The following is an 18,980-nucleotide window of genomic DNA, read 5'->3' on the forward strand; positions in this document are numbered from 1 at the left end:
ATGTGACACAAAATAACTCTTTTCACAAGGCCATTTTGCTTGCAGGAAAAACTGGGAGGAAAAATCACCTCCCACTGGTCTCAGATGAATACCAGGCTTGGGGGAAGGATGAGTGGGACAAACTCCTTCCCCAGTAGTGATGTTGGCATAACACACATAGGCACCTCCTCTTCTTGCCTTTTGCTCTTCATCACAGAGCTGCAAGCAACCTTCTTTAGCAAGATCTGGTCTTGTTCTAGTTGGAAAGCATTTTTATGCTTTTCATATGAAAACAAAATAGTTTAAAACAAAATAGAAAACTTTAAAAAAGTATTTATGACAACACAAAATGTATTTTGTTTCTTCTCTTTTAATTTGCCTTGGTGCTAAAATGTTATTTTCCTCATTAAAAATTGACATTTGGAAAACAGTATATGCAGGAATAAACAGCATGTGGGATGCCAGACTTGGATTTCACTGATAAAGAACTGCTGGGATGAGAGAGCACAATGCTGAGTCCTGCCCTGTAGGAGAAGCCAGACTAGAGCAGTGGGCAACACCCCAGGTCACCTCACAGCCCTGCTCTGGGCTGGTGTGTTTATTTTCCATGCTGGCAGAAATGACTAAGGCATTTCACCAGGAAAAACCACAACACTTCTCCAAAATAATGCTTGGTGAAGAAAGGAAATGTCATTTAGTAACTTTAGTAACTTCTTAGATATGAAGAAAGGAGAAAAAACCATGGGCTGGTGGAAACCCACCTGATGAAAGTTTTGGCAGGGGATGTGCTGATTCTAGCAGGTGAAGAAGGGAGAAGGTGGTGGGCATGAGCTGAGTTAGAAAGCACATCATGGTGTGCCACCAGCAGTGTTGCTGTGTTACCTCTTGGTCTTCTCTTTGTCTCTTGCTAGATTTTTCCTGAGATCCTCAGATATGGATGATTTCCATTTACAGCCTACTAATATATAATTTCTAGAAATAGAATTTATTTGTTTCTCTAATATTTTTCTACCACTTTATGCACACACACCTTCCCCCCTCCATTCAGTTAGGTCTTTTCTCTAATTAGGCATGGGTTTTTTTTAATTTTATTTCTCATGATGAAATAACAATATTACATTTTCTGAATATTCAGGTTGTTCTCTGAAGTTGCATGTCATAATGGTTTTTTTGAGAGGAGCTCTCAGTCAGGATTTAATAATGGGAATAAAAGGGTAAGTACTGTGTCTAAGGGAAAACTGTAAGAGTAGCCATTATCTGGAGTTGATGGTAGGAGAACACTGGTTAGGAATGAGACTTTTTATACCAGTGTGGTCAGTGGAATGTAATGAGAGAAACATTCAAATATCTGTGCTTTGAGGTCCCCAGAAAAAGAATGTATGCCTTTCCAGGTGACAGGCTAGACAATTCCCTGGCTCAGCTGGAGGGACAGTATGGTAATGGTCCCTTGAATAAGTACTGTGTCATCCCCAGATCCTGCCTGGCCTGGGATTCCACACTTTTTCTAATTTAGGAATTGGTGGAAGTGTTCTTCATTATGCACAAATAGCAAGGATTTAGCATCGTGTCTCCCTGAGTCTGGTGGGGAGATTTTTCTCATTCTCAAACTGCAGAACTGTCAGTGGCATAATTTTCCTAAGCACTTGGGGAGCAGTGTTTTTATGGTATTTACATGCCAGGAGATGAAGAGAGCACTGCCAATGCCTACTGGTGCCAGAAGAGGTTAGGAAACAAATGACTGATTTCCAGAACTGGATGATCTGGAAGTACTATAATGTGCCTTTCTGCATCTTTAAGCATATCTTTTAAAACTTGATGCCAAGTGACTTCAGTGTCTAATCCTGCTATCAGTCAGCCAGGATGTGCAGGATGATCAGCAGGATCATGTGCAGGGGCAACAAAAATGGGGCTACTAGGCAAAGCCTTCAGCCCTGCTGATTGCCCAGGACTATTCATTTCAGCTTGCTATAAATCTGGGCTGCCAGCAGCAGAAGCAGCTCAGAAGATGCTGCAGTGGCAGCTGAGGTGACTCTGCTGCAGGGAGGGACAAGGAGAGACAGTGCCTGACTCTCCCAGGCACCCAGACAGAAAGCTGCCCTTGCTCCCAAGCCCCAGTCAGCTCCCACTGGGGCTCTTCTAAAAGTCTCAAATGTTAAACCCTAAACTCGTTTCGATGACTTCCATTCTTTATTTTACCTTCACTCACCTTCTGTGAAAATATCAGTGACAGCCACAGGCAGTTTTTCTTGCACAAGATTTGGCTCAAAGTTAGGCATGTGTTCTATTTATGTTTTGTATGCATTGAATAAATAGCAAACCTGGCTGGGGAAAGGATCCACAGTAGTTAACTGACAGCATGAAACACAGTAAAATATCAACGAATCATCCAATCAACTAATACCAGCAAGTAAAAAAGCCAGGAAGACCCACTCACTGCTACATGTTTTGCAAAATGAAAAGCTAATTAATAAAAAAACTTGTATTTGGGATTTTGTCCCATGTTCCTGAAATCTCTATACACTGTAAAAATCATGCACGGTGAAATGACTCTTCTGTTAAAGGCAAATATTCAATTTGAATCAAAGAACTCCTGACTTTTGTTTTCATAAAGATAAGCAATAATTTATTTCTCTTTCATCTTCACAATTATTACATACTGCCCAGCTACATGACCAATGCCACTACATAACACAGGAGAATTGCCCACCTACACTTTACTTGGACAAATACAATTGCAATTTACAGATTAAATGTACTATACAATGTGTTGTTGGAAAAATGTCATTCTAATCTATATGATGAGATGTGGCATATGATTTATAAACAGATGCACTCTAAGATGTAAAACTTTAAATCTTGTTAAGCCAAGGATACAGTATAAAGCATTTTGTTTTGGTATTGTATTGTTACTAAAGTAGAAAAAAGAAAATTAGAGAAATAAATCCAGATCTTAACTTACAAGATATGTACTACGTTAAGAAATTAATTGACTTCTCAACTTTTTTTGTTTTGCTTTTCTTTTTCTTTTTTTTTCTCATTTTTTTTTTACAAATGAATAATATGAATATATTGCAGGATAAAGAAAGACTGCCAGAAAAAGAAGGTACCATTATATGAAAAACAAATGAAAAATTACCAGGTAATTCTGCTTACAAAAAAGATCAAACTATAAACAGTCACAAAATATATAAAAATGCCACATTGAACGAGGCAATCGTACTCTACCTAAACTGGTAGTATACTCTCTGAAAGAAGTTGTGTTCATACAGTAGTAACTGATAAAAAGGCATTGTGTACTCTTGTGCCATCTGGAGATTTAGCACCGTGCGTCATCAGTTCTTGGATTGTCATCCAGTTGTCCAAGATTTTCTTGTTTCGCTTTTTCATCATCTTTTTGTGACTCAGTTCAATAATGTTGATTTCCTTTTTGCCCTCGCTGCCACTCTGGGGACTTTCCTTCAGACACTCCAGCCTGCTCCTCATCATGAACTCCCGCCGCCTCCTCTGCTCCTTAGCTCTCACCAAGTGCTGCTTCCTCTCTTCTTTGCTCCAGTAGCGACCCATCTTCATCTCACTCATGGTATCATCATCTGTTGTCATCCCACTGCGCTCCTCTTTAATTTTTAAGGCACGTTCCTTCAGGATTCTGTCTCGAACTGGTCTCTTTGTGATGTACCTCGTCCCATCGCTCCTGATTTTCACTTTCCATTCCATCTTGGGCTCCGCACACTTCTGTGAGTCCTTGCACATGCTCACCAGGCTGAGCTGGCTTTGGGCATACTCCACAGCAGACTTCTGCTGGATCAGCTGCATATAGCTTTGATAATGCTTGGCATGAGCGGGTATATTCCCATACCTGTAAGAAGAGCTGTGATAGGGAGACAGGTAGGGAATGTGCTCGCTGCTCTGCTTTTCCTGCTCTGTGAATTTGCCGCTTTCTGATGCCAGCACTGTGTCCTCAGCAGCACTGCTTGGCTCGGTGGGTTTGGTTTTGGCTGAGGTTGTCTCCCTGCTGCTTTGTCCCGAGGATGACTGATTAGCCACGATCGTGCTCCTCAGGTTTTTCCTGTTGGTGATGCTGATCATCCTCTGGAGAGAGTTATCAGGGGATCGCTCCACTGTCAGAGGAGTGCTCCTGCAGCTTTCAGCTGTGTTGTAGGCGCTGGAGCTGTCCTTGTCAGACTTCTCAGGGTGCTCCATAATGTCATCCAGTTTGCCTCTCTGTACGTCTATGCTGGTGTTGTAATTCCTGAACCCTTCATCATGTAAAGCCCAAATGTCTCCGTACTGATCCCTCACCTTTTGGAGCCGGTGAGCTTGCATAATATTCTGACATTCGAGTTCAATGTTCCTCAGTTCCTCATTGAGTAGCTGCAGCTCATGCTCTACTCCATCTTGCTCTCTCCTGTTGCACTCTATGGTGCTGCTTGAGTAATAGAGGTCGTACTCGCCATGGTTTCGAATCTTGCACTTCAGTTCCAGCAGCTGCCGAAACCTTTCACATTCCTCCTCTGGGTTTCCTATGAAATCAGATTCGATGTATTCCCCAGACACAAAGCTTTCATTGCACTGGAGCTCAACGCTTCCTAAGGTGTCTTGGCTGTGGCCCAGCTCCCGTTTGCTCTGCAGGGTTGCTCTGTTCTGCTCCTCGGGTGCATTTTCTTGCTCTGAGCTCTCGTCATTGCGCAGACTTTCATCTGTGGGTCCCACCCCGCTGTCCTTTTCATGATTGTTGGATGATGAGGTTGCAGTGTCTGTAGTGCCATCCTCCTCTTCATGTTTCTTTGGCTAAAAAAAATTAAGCAAACCAAAACAGTTATCAAATGCAAACCATATTACATGAGAATATTTTCCAGCTCTGTTTTGCTTAAACAGCTGGGATCTGATTTAAGCCGAGTTAAAACAGATCACTAAACAGCAGTCCTACTGCTCACAGCTTTTAAAGATTTCTGGGATTCATACTGTGGTGGCCATACTGAGCAATGTAGATGAATTACAGCACTAGTGACATATATTCTAAAGTCAGGAAAGAAATATTTCCCTCTCTAGCTAAGCCATCTCTTTGCAGTGCTTAAAGATAATGATGACCAGACGGTGCACTGTTTTTTATTCTGGATTATGGCCAGAGACTGGTGAATCTGAAATGCTCTCAAATTGGGGAAAAAAGCTTCAGTACTGGCATCATTTCAAAACATGAGAGCAAGCAGCCAATCAATGACTAGTACTGTGTAAGAATGTGCAAAAGACTACTTTCATCATTAGGGCTTTCTTCTTTTTCTAAAAAAAACAGTGAACTCCTTTTTTGATCCATGGAGATGGGCAGGGTTGAAGCCTGTTCTGCTACATCCTCCACAGCCCTTTCTCCCACTTCTTGTTTTCAGTATCCTTTTTCTGAATGACTGTTCATTTTGAATCCTAGGATTTTGCTCCAATACACCTCTCTCTGTTGAATCCCCGGAGACCATTTTTGTTCCCTAGTTGGGGTTTATGTTCTTTAGAAATAAAAACAGCCTTTTACCATTAAGTGTAGAACAACACTAAGTGCTCGCCATGGGCATAATGTCAAGCTTTTAGGCTGTTGTTTTTTAATTTGCACTGTACTTGGTGTGACTATTTATATTCTCAACCTATTTATATTCTCAAAGAATGTGAGATAATACCTTTCTGAGAAGAGAGATGCTTTTTATTTTTCACATTGGATAAGCGAAGAATTTCCTCCTATTCCCCTTACAGTCCTGCCAAGTGCAATTTTTATGGCCTGTTCGCCAAAAAACTAAGTGCCTGTACTACCAACCTAGTGCCATTTCTCTTTTAGGCAGTATAATTGCATAATTATGTGTAATGGTAGCAATAATCAAGGGAGAAAAAAGGTACGGTGCATCAGCTGAAAGGAAACAAACTCAAAGAGGCCACTGTAATAATTCCCTTTTTCTGTACTTTTACAGACAGTAAAGTAGGATGAAAATCTGCCTCCTAACTCATCCTTTCTCCTCTCTTCATGTGTACCTCATGATCACAAACCCTTCAAGTGGTATCCTTTCTTCAATTGTAAGGAAAAATAATGGCCTAGTCTCAGAAAGCAAAATAACCTCCACCTTCAAATAAAATGCAATAGTGGAATAAAACAAAAATTAAAGAAACACAACACAAGGACAATTCAGTTTTTGTGAGAGACTAGTTAAAAATTTCCAAAACGATATTTTAGCAATTTGTTGTCAGACAAGACCTGCAAAAAACCCTCTCACTTTTAAAACTGAAGCATACATTTTACACTCATCCTTTTCCACATACAATGTGCAGCTGATCGCAAAATGCACAATAAATGTATAATTCTCATGTAGCTTTGACAGCCACAGCAGCAATGTGCCAATTACTATTTCTCAGTCTTCACAAATGGGGAGAAGCTCTCCCCTTAAATTCAAATGTCATGGAGCAGAATGTGTTCAGTGTTACTCAGGGGATCATGAAAAGGTTCAGTGTTTCTTGAGGTTGTAGGATCAGAATTTTCTAGAAACCAGATTTTGAAAAGAGATGAAGGCAGACTCATGAAGTTTCCACAAGTTTTAAAACCTTATTAGTAAATATTTTCCCCATCTGAGATCCTCACAGATCCGTCCACTGTTACATCTAAAAAAAATAAATAACAGAGTATCTTCTTGTCACAAGTGGAAGCAGTAGTACCAATAACAATTAAAATAACTAACTATTCTGTAATTGTTCTATAATTATAATTTATCTATTCTTTCTTTCCTCAGTTTATGCATTGCTATGAACATTTGTAAAGTATATTGGAAGACTTTTTTTTATTAAGGCTTTTGTTATATTTTTCCAATGTGTCTGCAACAGTTTAGTTCCATTTTCAGAAGCAGCTGGAAGAGTGGAGGGAATATAATATCTCCCCACATCACCTGCTTTTTAAGAGTTCTTTAAAAATGTCATATTTTACACAGACAAAAAACCCCAATACCTAGAGAATTCTTCATGAAAACCAAGAGTAACCATACAGAAGAGCACTTCAACCAGCCAAGCGGCTGGGACATTTGATATAAATGCTGCAGATTTAGATTTAATTTCATATTTTTCCTAGTTTACCTCCTTCAGATGAGTCCCACTACATGAGCTATTTCTGGTCCCTTTACCCACCTGCTCTGGAGATGCTCCAGCTTGTACTGACCTCCTCTGCTCCAAACCTTTCTGCAGAGAAGTGACTCCAGACTGGGTCACCTACACTGCACCCCTGCACTGCAGTGTGGAGGGACACAACCTGTTGGTCTCTGACCCCGAGGGGGAGTGACACATGACAGCTTGCATCTGTATAACTAAACCCAAAATTCCAAAATCAGAGTATCTCACTTCCAAAACAGAGTGTCTGATCCATACTGTGTGAATAGTTATCCAGCTTACAGGACCTGAGCTTCATGATGCTTCCTCTGATGTCTTGAGCATGGTGTCACACCACCCAAGCATGTATTTGAACACTTCTGAAAAAACTCTTCATGTATCTGTTTGTGTAGGTGTTGAAACAGACCTTACAGTTCAGGCCTACACAATAAACACTTTCAGGGTCTAGTGGCTCTTTTTTTCCACACCACCCTTTCAACTACTCAAACTTTGCTCCCTCAACTTCCACTTGATCAGACTGATTGAATATAAAAAGCTGTCCTCTACCCAACTTACACCATCCATAATTAACACACATATGCATGCACAAGATGTAAACAAAGCAACTTCTCTATCTTTCTAGTCTAACAGAGATCATATAGGTGGGATTGATTTAACCAAATGTGTCTATAGTACAGGCACCTGAATATTAGGTAGTCATTTTAGGTTCCCCTCCCTGTCAGGACGAAAAAGTGCCAATACAATCAGATTCTTCTCAATGCAAAGCAGACATTCAAATCACATTAAATCTTTCTCCAGTATTTGAGTTCAGTTTCAGTTAAAAAAACAGTTCAACTAAGAAAATCAAAAGTAATAAAGATATTTATTGTAATGCATATTTTTGAGATATATCTTTTTAAAATTCTACTGTGACTCAAGTAAGGTAGTCCCTGGCTTCTGTCCTGGACTTGTCAGGCTTGCCAAAGCTCCTAAACATGTGAAGACTTGAGCAGGCTTTTACAACATAAGATTATTTTAATTTTAGCTTGAAATGTAGCAAGCCTAACACCAGGTTAATTCCCTTCTGAAAAACCCAGAGTCTCCAATTGTCAGTGTGTAGCTTTTGTGAGTGTGATCTATTATCTATTCCAAACAAAGTGTTTGTTTTCAAAAGTACCTTGTCAATCTCTTCTACAATTACTTCTGTTGGAAATACCAAAGGGCTCCTTAGGCCTCATCTTTGCAGTGAGAACTCAGATAATGAGAAGGCAAACCTGGTGGTGAGTACAATCAAGCAATAAATGAACCTCAAAAGATTCTGTGTTTCAGCTGCATTCATAGCCTATAAAATGGCTAATCCTGCAGGAATTCAGGCACTGCTCTTATCTCATTCTACAACTTACGATGTATATTGGGACTCAAAACCCAGGCTGCTGCTAAACCTTGCAGGCAGTGAGATTCAGTCAAAGGTTTTAATGAAGGCAGCTGCTGGGATCTCTTGTCAGTCTCTAACAGTGAGAAGGGTGACTGACCAGAGTGAGATGGATCTCCAGTGGCAGGCTAACCACGAGGTACCCCAGCCACGAGGGAAGACTAAGAGTGATTTCATCAGGGCATTAAAAGGGAAAAAAGGCTCTTCTGCAAACACTGCTGTTCCTTTAAAACAGGCCTCTCTCAAAAAAAAAAAGCATTTCCCCCAGATATTTTCACTGCATTTCAGCTTTGAATGAGCTTGAATGAATTTTTAATCCAATTCTTTCTCTTCTTAATAGGTTTTTATATATTCCATGATATTGATAAGAATTTCTGCATGGCAGATGTATGGTATTCTTCTGAAAGTTATCTCTGCTGAACTGCCATGTTGTAAAGGAGAAGGAATACAAAGAGTTATAAAAAAATGGAGAATTATATCTTTCCTCAGGGTCTATTGGACTATTCTATACAGAGAAGATAACAATTCTTGATTAAATTCTATAGAGTGGCTCAAAAACATACCAAAAAGACCTGACTACCTACTCCATTCCTCTGTGACAAAGCGCACCAGGTTCTTCTGTGGCAGTTCATATTAATTGTTAAAATGGCATTCTGTAAAACAGATTTGTATTTGGAAAGATATTCTGCTATAGTGTATATTGTTCCTGGCAGCTTGCAAGATTCACGATGACAGATGATTATGAAGCCAGAGGACTGTGTTTTGGTTCACAAAAATCCAGGCTGGCATTAGAGCATAATCTCCATGGCTAGCCAGAGAGCTTGAGGCTACCCAGCTTGGCCACAGACAGCTGTAACAAGAGAGGCTTTATTGTGCCAATGGATTATGTGATTCACCTCAGGAAACTGCTAGGTTTCCCAGCCTAACAAAGAGTAAAGAACCAGTTTCTGACTTGCCGAGTCACTATGTAGAGTCTAGAGACAGCAGCTGTCACAAATTACTGATGCTCCATTACACACCAAGCTGCATTTGGTTGATTCGATTACTCATCAGAAGGCCATGGAAATGTCTGTCTGTCCTAGAATTACTTCAAGCAATCCAATGTCAAATACCAAGGGAGCACAAGTGACCATAATTTTTTTGAGTGCAGCTCCCTTCTACAGTAATATAAAATCTCAAGAGGCAAAAAAACCCCGACCAAACCAAAAATATCCCCCAAAAAACAACTTTAGTATAAAATCCCAATGGGGAATAAAGGACCTCAGTGAAACACAACTTCAGAGAACTGTTCAATAATTAACTATGTTCAACCCAAATTCAGTGAAAGAGCCAAAGCTTGAGAACAACTTGGGAGTGGAAGGTCACAACTGTTAAGTGATTTCAGAAATCCCAACACATCATGTGAGGGGCTAGCAGGGGTCTGTAGATAGACCTGCTCAGGAATTTCCTCCAGAAGGGGGGGTTTGTGTGAAAATGTCACTGTGCGAGGCAAATTGCTTTGCAAATAACAAGTGTTCTTTCTGACAGGAAATCTTTTGCTATCTGAGATTAAATCTGTGGTTAAAAAATAAACAAGATTCCAAATATCCGTTCAAAGGAGCTAGCTGTGCAGTAGCGAATTTAACCTGGGAAACCCAGGCTTGGATCACTGCCTGGAAAAGAGGGTTAGAACTAAAAAGGCCACTATAAATCCTGTTGCAAGCCTCCCTTCACCTCTGACCCTGGAGTTATTTTAATTTGTGTAAATAATTAAATGCTTGTAAGATCAAGGATTTGTAATCTGATCTATCATATTCCAGATAATTGACTAGATTATTCTGTCAGTGTCTCTGTCTGGATGAATATTTAATCTCTGTACAGTGAATAGCTTTAATAGGAGCTATCAACCACTCTGTAGCCCAGTGTCAAGGCCTGGGGGGAGAGGCTTGTGCATCTTCAGGCCCTCAGTGTGGGCCAGAGGGTGAGGTATTTGAAGCCAGGTCTCCTGTTATCCAAATAAGCTCTCTGGTTTCCAGAAGAAGGAAGGCTCCTGCAGTCTTTCTCCTACCCTTCACCTCAAAGTAAAATATCTCAGGCTCTGATTTCAAGAAATTCAGAAGGGGGAAGGGGTGGAACGGTAAGTCACAAATTTCTGTGGATGGAAAAACAGTTTCTCCCCAGTTGCCCATACCCAGAAGCCAGGATATGAAGTCGGATTTAATCACTTTGGATCCACACAGGTGTGCCTGTGGACATTTCATCAGATTCAGGTGTGAATAAGGTCACCTATGCCTTCAAGAGAAGACTTTTTTTGATGAAACTGTATGGCTGGGGGTGCACATGCATCTTTGCCATATTCACACTGTTTACAGCACATATGGACAGCTAAAAGTCAGGATAGCAGCAAGCTGAGACTATGCTAACAATAGGCTTATTTGTCTCCATTAACAAAACAAATGTCGAGCTGTGTGCTGTCTGTATAAGAAAAATACACTTGCATTACCAAAACACCTGTTGTTTATTATAAACAGCTCTTCTATCTTGTTTTGCAAGCTCTCCGGTGCAAGGGCTTGCTCATACCTCATATGGATACAAGAGGTACATCTATCTCAACTTGGAGCTCTAGCTGCCACACTGATATAATTAATAAAAAACCCTACATAAAATATAACAACAGAAACTCCAAACACTTCAGAATTAAAGAAGGAAAAAGCAATATAGTTCTTAGAGTTCAGAGAAAATAAGAATTTTGCGCTTACCACAGCCTCCTCAATTGTTTGCTAACTTGTGATACTGGGCCTAAGCATCTATTGTTCTCCTTTTCCCCAGGAGTGCATAGCACTTTAGAGAAAATTCTGTCAAAGCCTTTGACTTTGTTTCACAGCATACCATTTCATTCTCTATTAATAAAAAAGTATACCTAGCAAAATTTCAAAAGATACATCTAGTAGCAGTCCTACCTGCTCCACCTCGTTGGCTGTGTACTGCATCGCTTCATTATGCTGCTCTTCCAACATTTCCAAGTTTAACTCCTCTAAGAATTCATTCCTTTCATCATCCAGCCACCCTTCTTCCAGCTGCAAAGAATACATTAGTATATTATATTATATTAGCAAGGACACATGCTCTAACAGGGTAAACCCAAATGGCAACACTTGACTAGTTCTTTTTATCCTAATGATTCTCTTCAGAAAGCCGGGCGGTAGGAGTTTGCATCTCAAAAAGAGAAGAAGAAAAAGAGGAATAAAAAAAATGGGACTCTTATGCCTTTTATCCTTTCTTGAAACACTGTGACTGATTTTCTCTCGTAATGAAGGAGCCTGCACAGCACAGACATTATTTCCTTTCAAAAGGTATGAAAGATGCAGCGCATAATCCTGAAGCTGTCGTGTTCATTACTGCTGAGAGCCCCCATGCTGGAAGAGAAGCAACGTTACTAATAGGTCCAGGAGGCAACTGGGCTCTTTCCTCTAACAACCTCCACCCCAGCGTTGTGCCCTTCTGCTGACACCTCAATAGAAACCTTATGTTGCGTTTCTGTCACCGTTTTCCCATTGATCTTCCAGGTAAACAAACGAAGAGAGGAGGGTGACAGAAAGATGCAGGGTTTGAAGGGAGGTTATTTTTGTTCTTGCAGTGTACCTGAAAGAAAGGCTTAGTCGTTTGTTTGGGTTTTTTTTCCCAGCTGTAAAATAATACTTTGACATTTGGTGAAGACAGGATTGCAAGAGGATGGGAGGGGATGCTATGTTTTCTGTCAAGTGAGCGTATCCTTTCTCTGAACCCACTTTATAGCCTTCCTTCTAAACCGATAAAACAGGCACCTCTGGCCTAAAATGCTCTTCCTCCAATTTTGTACATTGCTCACATGTGTGCACATGGCATGCACCCATCTGCATTTGCAATCCCTGCCCAGATGGCACACTGCTTTGGAGAGGAAAACATTGATCAGTGGCACTCCTGGCTATAACAATGGGAGAGCAGCAGAAGGAAACACGGAGTGTTTTCTCACTGGTGAAGGAACCAGGTGAAGAAGGTGACAAGAAGATACTAAGAGATTAAAGTCTCAGAATTAGACAAAACCCAACTATTCACGTTCCAAGACATGAGCAAAGCAACAGAGGCCAACACCTACAACAGAAGTACCACAGCCTCAAGGCCAGGAGAGCTCCAACCACTGATTCCAGTCAGAAAAGTTACACCAAACCAGCAACTAGTATTTCAAAGCTACACAAGAGGTGATTAATGCTGTGGGGTACTACTAGATGAATACTGGCAGGAAACCACTGTTCCCTTCATGAACTCCAATGTGTTTTTCCCATGCCTATGAACTCTTTCCTCTTATGAAGAATATAAGCCTTTCACCATTTTCCTTGGCAAAGCCAGCCTCTAATAGTTTGGGATGAGAAGGTGGATTTTTTCCTCGAGGACACGTAATTTTTATGTTTGTCCTTAATGGAGCTTACAAACCTTTCGTTAAAACATTTGCTCCTGGATACTAGTATTGTTTGCTTGTCTTGATTACTCTTCTTTCCCAAGGAAAATATGAACACAGCTTTCCTCTACCACAAGGGATGCAGTTGAGTTTCCCTCTTCTGAGGAAATCAAGAGATTAACAAATCTGGAGGATGAAAGATGACTCTCATTTGGGTAAATCTGCTGCTTTGATTGTAGCAGACCCATTACCTAACAACTAATGGGAATCCTTATGTTATGTTACAGCTTTTAGAATAAAACCAATGTATGATAGTATACACGTGGACTACATACACTGTGTGGCATACACTAATGTGTAGGCATGTGCCTGTGCCATATGTTTACATATTAAACAGGTTGTGAGCTCCTCCAGTGCCCTGTTTCAATACCTAATTACTCATTGGTATTCATTGGTATTCACTGTGCAAATAAATGGTCAGAAAAGGTTTTCTTCCCTGTTACCAAATGAATGCACTCAGCAGTCATCATTCAAGACTGCAATACTGCCATTACCATTTTCTATCTAGAAATGAAAGACTGCTCAATCTTGCTTTTTTGTTTTTTTTTTTACCAGAGTCAAAGCAACACAACAAATCTATTTATGGACAACCTGATTTCTGATATTCTACAGTTTTTTCTCCAATTTTCTATGAACATATTCTTAAAATGTAAACAAAAAAAACCCAACAAAACCAGCACCAAAGCCCCCCAAACCAAAACACTCTTTTATAATTTAAAAGGAGCATCCATATGGGTAACTATACCAGTTAAGAGCTAAGTAATTCCTTATCTCATATTGATCTAACTTTTCTTGATGACCACTCTAAAGAAATACAGAGGATGAGCTTTCCCTGGGCATGTATTTTATAAATGGGAGATTTTCCATTCCCTACTGAAAAACAGAATTTTACTGAAAAATAGGAAGCATGATACTGAAACAACTCTTTTAAAACTTCTACACCTTACAGTGTAGGCTACAGTTTTGCAATATAAAAACTGAGTAATGGTTTTTTTGCTGTGCCATGTCACCAGTTTTATGAGAATTGTTTAGATTCCTGAAAAGCATAAAGGAAATGAATGATGAAATTGTGAATCTTTTATAACTACTGCATTCAAGTAGAGATTCCAAGTGGCACTGAATTACACTTACTCAATTTAATTTATACAGAGTACTCAGCCAGCAAGACTGAGAATATCAGATCAATAGCATAAGAGACAAATGGCAACATAACCAACTCTGAATTGTTGGCAGCTGGAGAGAACAGTGACAATATAATATCTTTTTGCTTTGCAATGGCCTATAAACAGAATATAAAGGGAAGTACAAACAATACCCTTCTTCCTCTCTGCTTCTCCTTCAGTCTGATGATGAACCTAACATCTGCCCTCTGCAATGATATAAAAAAGTTCTTGGCATGTCAAGATTCTTGTAATTCGCAGAATTTTATTTTTATAATAACTGTAGGAAAGTTTCTAAAGGCTTTTGAAAATGCACCTCCCAAGATACAATTTGCAATGTACAAGCAGGCTGTTGTGACCAGGGTGCTTCAAAAGCAGTTAGATCCAGGTTTGTTGAATGGTATTGTAGTGCAAGTTCCACAACTGGTACATAAATTAAAAGTTTTCATGTCTGCTTATAAGTGCATAAGAGACATCACCACTGACCAACCACAGCTTCGTGTAAGTTCACATAAATGACTGTGGAAGCATGGGAAATTTATGCCCAGAACAAACAGGAATACTATAAAAAGTAATACGTAGTTCCCATGTTCTACTTCGTATTTTGCTAATATCATATAATATCATGTAGCAGTAGTGGATCAAGGGTTGGATTTGATGATCCCTGAGGTCCCTTCCAACCCAGCCAATTCTATGATTCTATGATTCTATGATATTAGTGCTGTCAGCTTTATTTTCATACACGCTTACTTTATCTGCTGCAAAGGAATTGCTTAGTTTGGGGGAAAAAAAGCCCTCGTAATATCATGTCATTTTCTTTGTTGGCTAAATAGGGGTGAAGCTCTGCAATTATTTGCTTCCTCCTTTGGTCAGGAACCTTGGCATTCCTATTTCTCAGCAGTACATTACTTACAGTGACAGCAAATGTATGGAATAACCCAGTTTCTGGCTGAGTGCACCTCTTTAGTCTAACCTGCATCTCCGGTCTTGCAACCAGCAACACAATTTTTTTGCATTCTTCACTGGAGAGCAATGCCACTGCCTCTTCCCGATTCTGGACATCTTGGCCATTTATCTGGAAAACAAATGAAGGTGGCACATTAGTTTCTATTTCCACAAAGCAACACACAATAAAAGGCAGATATCAGCTCATTTGTGCTGAATGTATGGACGATGAAACCTGTGCAGCGGGCTCATCTTCAACCCCTCAGTGGTAAGTGCCTTCACTCAATTATGCGCTTACTGTAAGAGCTGTATCGATTGTTGAAGGATGGAGGACATCAGAGGAAGCAGTTATGTTCATAAATGTCCAACCTGCGCCCTGGTAACATACATCTAGCAACACAATTAACCAGTCTCTGACAGGTGACGTTCATCTTTCTCCGTTCAGAGTAATGGAAGTGTCACTCTGAGATAATAGTGCTGGTGGAAGCAAGACTGGTAATGTTACAGCTGAAATCAGTCACCCTGTATGCTGGTAGAGAGCCAATTAGAGAGCTGCAGTATTATCTCTCACCAGGCAATACTTACAGGCCACTGCTTATTGCTGCTCCGTTTAATCATTTTATATTTGTGTGGACAGCTTAGTACCCAGAACCGCACAAAACATATGTATCCCCCTTAGAAGGGGATAATCAAAATAAAACTGGTTCTCCAATGAGAATGTGCTTTTCTTGCTGCCTTTCTCCTATTCTGTCACCTCATTAAAGCAGCCGTGTCTGTGACTACACAGTAACATGCACATCTTTCGTTGTCCGAAACCTTTCATTGAGGGAATCAAACAGAAATCTTATTTTCTGTGCATATTTGTTTTTGTCCAACTCTCAGCACAAGGGGTGGATTATTTTCATTGTGGCAACAAAAAACCCCCAAACACTTGGTCTATTTGAAAAGGAGTGAAAACAAAATCAGAAGATAGAAAAATCTGAATATAAGGGGGAAATAAAATTTTGTAAGGGTTTGATTTCCAAGTAGCAGGAACTTCCTGGTTGAAGAGTAAAGAGAAAGCTGCATTTCTGCACGTGTTTGGCTTGTAAGCCTTGGCTCAAAAAGGAAGTTTTAATTTATACCACAGAAAACCCCAGTGTACCCTAATTATGTCACCAGCAATGAGTAAAATGTCTGAAACACTTCGAAGTCTGTAGTCTGTGGGAGACCAGACAAACAGTTCATAATGCAGAACTGCACTGACCCAAGAAGCAAAGATGCAGCTACAGAGGTGCAGGAGCAGATCATGGAATCATATAACAAAATGGTTTGAGTTGGAAAGGATCTTAAAGATCATCTAGCTCCATTTTCCCTGCTATGGGCAGGGTTGCTTCAGGCCTCAACCAACCTGGCCTTGAACACTTCCAGGGATGATGCATCCACAACTTGCCAACAAGTGGCAACTTGTTCCTACCACGTTCATTAGGAAGAACTTCTTCCTTAAATCCAATCTAAATCTATTATTTTTCATACTGAATTTTTACACTGTGTCCTGTCACCACATGCCCTTGTGAAAAGCCCCCTGCTCAGCTTTCCTGTAGGTCCCCTTGAGATACTGGCAGGCTGCTATAAGGTCTCTCTGGCACCTTTGCCAGGCTGAACAACCTGAACTTCCTTGGGCTCTCTTCATAGGAACAGTGCTCTAGCCCTCTGATCATCTTTGTGGTCCTCCTCTGAGAGATCTCCAGCTTGTGCAGGACATCCCCAGCCATAGGTGATTCCTGTCAGCCAAGCAGCTGCCCCTTACCAGCCCCACACACACAGCCTGGGGGGTGTTCACCCCACCCCAGCTGCACCATCACCAAGGACAAGCAGGACTTGAGCCTGCCCTGTGTTATCTCACCCCCAAGGACAGCATTTGTCAGCCTGGAGGTTCACAGCTAAAATTAGCAAAACTTCAGGCAAATCCCAGTAGGATTATCCCTATAAATCCTTCTCTTTGACTTTGTAACATTTCATGTAAAATACTCAGGCTGTTCTCAGATGATCAAGGAAACTGTGGAGGTGATGGGAGAGGTGTGAAATTTGTGAGAATGAGAAGGGGACAGTTTCAGAGTCAAAAATGTGAGGAAATGGGCTGTAATTTTGTGAGAAATACACAGAACAGTGTCCCTTCCAGCCTTAACTAATGCCATCTGCCACCCACAGATAATGCCACAGATAATGCTCAAGGATCTGTCTCCCTCCCAGCTTCATTGTAATCCCCCCATAATGGCACTGTCACCTTCTATTTCTCTGAGTTATCTCATCAATAAGAGTAGAGAGAGGGTCAAAAGTATTTTCAGATATGAAAGTAAACCCCATATAAGTCTCTGGGAGTTAACACTAATAATCAAACTCATAGCTATATATCAGCACTGACATTAAAGTCATGCTTCAGTCCAGAAAGCGATGGCAGAATTACTGATGCTTTTTTCTCACCCCTGTAGTCTTTACTCACAGTTGAAAAGAATTTCATTAGGAATTGGAGAACATTTGACTGAACTGCTGTTGGGTTTCCATTTCACCCAGAAATTTTATAAAGCAAGGAAAGGAGCAGAAAATGCTCCTACTGTCTATTTCCTTATTTTGAAATGCATAGGTTAGGAAAGAAAGTTGTTTCTACTCAGCTGCACAAACTACTTTTTTCCTTCTGATTTTTGAAAATGTAAAACATCATTATATTCTGTTTGCTTTCTTCAGCAGGTATTTTGCAGAAAGACTCCTTTTTACAGAAAGGAGTGCAATATCTTTTCCACTCCTGGCTGCATGGCATGATGTGGTTCTATCACTCCAAGAACCTGGAGCACTTGGAGCTCACTTGTCCTCCCACTGTGTCATCTATGTCTTCTTGGGGAGGGAACACCATCCTTCCTCTGAGAGTTTTTACATTCCCAACCACACAGAGAATAAAGTAGCAGCCTCTGAGTGAGCCCTGACATTAAAATGTAACTTATTGTTTCCTCTGCAAAAGATGAGCCCCTTTGGTAAGCCAGCTTACAGACCCTGTTGTGTTAGTGAGACTCCCAGACCCGATACCAGGGTAAGAGATACAGGCACAGGTTTCATTTCTTGCATAAATGAAGAGGCTGGAGGGAAGGAGCAGAGCAGGCTGACCTTGTGACAAACTGAAAGATCATGTGCCTAAATTAATAAAGGGTAATTATGGAACTGGTTACAGAAAAGTGACTTCTCACACTGGGAACTACTTCTGGGGCTTAAAAGGTCAAAATACAAGGAAAATCGACTGGGAATCAAAACTAAAATGCTTCAATACAGCAAATACTTTCCAGTCTGCTGATTTTTGGTAGCTGTTTTGTGATTTTTTCACTAGGGCAAAAATGTATTTACTCATTACATCATTACCTCATTACTCCAGCTGAAAATGGAAACCTGCTGCCATTCTAGCTGTACAGCTGCCCTGCCCTCCTCCAGAGCCAGTAGCCAGCCACCCTCACCCACTATGCTGGATCACACACACCTATCTTGGGGCAGCTCTTCAAGTGAGCGGTTCAACGGAAATGAAGGGTAAAAAAAAAGTCAAGATGATGGATGTGAAAAAAATCTCAGAAAACCAATGTTTTATTGGTGGAGAAAAGAATATTAACAAAAGCCTTAATGAACCCCCTCCTCATGCGTTTTTAAGAAGAAAATTTACTAACAGCACATTTTTTGTATGAAAACTCTTCCCATCTATGCTCAGCACAAGTGAGTTTTATCCAAATGTATGAGATCAGTGAACGATCAGCAAGTCTCTGGCACCCATAATTGTGTCTGCAGAATCCCTCTTTAGAGTTTGACACTGAGATGAACATAGTGGAAATGAGGTTTGCTAATAAATACGGCAAAAAAAAAACCCAACAACAAA

The 18,980-nt window shown here is 40.5% G+C and overlaps 1 protein-coding gene across 2 annotated transcripts in view; it reads right to left on the reverse strand.

Moving 5' to 3' along the window:
- Positions 1-2,574: 2,574 nt before the first annotated feature.
- The window catches only part of PDZRN4 (PDZ domain containing ring finger 4), a 273,218-nt gene continuing 256,812 nt past the window's right edge, over positions 2,575-18,980 (reverse strand). For both annotated transcript variants that reach the window (XM_071733598.1, XM_071733597.1), the window contains exons 8-10: positions 15,120-15,221; positions 11,452-11,568; positions 2,575-4,767 (exon numbers count right to left, since the gene is read on the reverse strand). In XM_071733598.1, the coding sequence (XP_071589699.1) occupies positions 3,241-4,767; positions 11,452-11,568; positions 15,120-15,221 (1,746 nt within the window). In that variant the 3' untranslated portion in view covers positions 2,575-3,240. The remainder of the gene's footprint in view (positions 4,768-11,451; positions 11,569-15,119; positions 15,222-18,980) is intronic.

The sequence above is a fragment of the Heliangelus exortis genome, chromosome 1 (assembly GCF_036169615.1).
Source record: "Heliangelus exortis chromosome 1, bHelExo1.hap1, whole genome shotgun sequence".
NCBI classification, from domain to species: Eukaryota; Metazoa; Chordata; class Aves; order Apodiformes; family Trochilidae; genus Heliangelus; species Heliangelus exortis.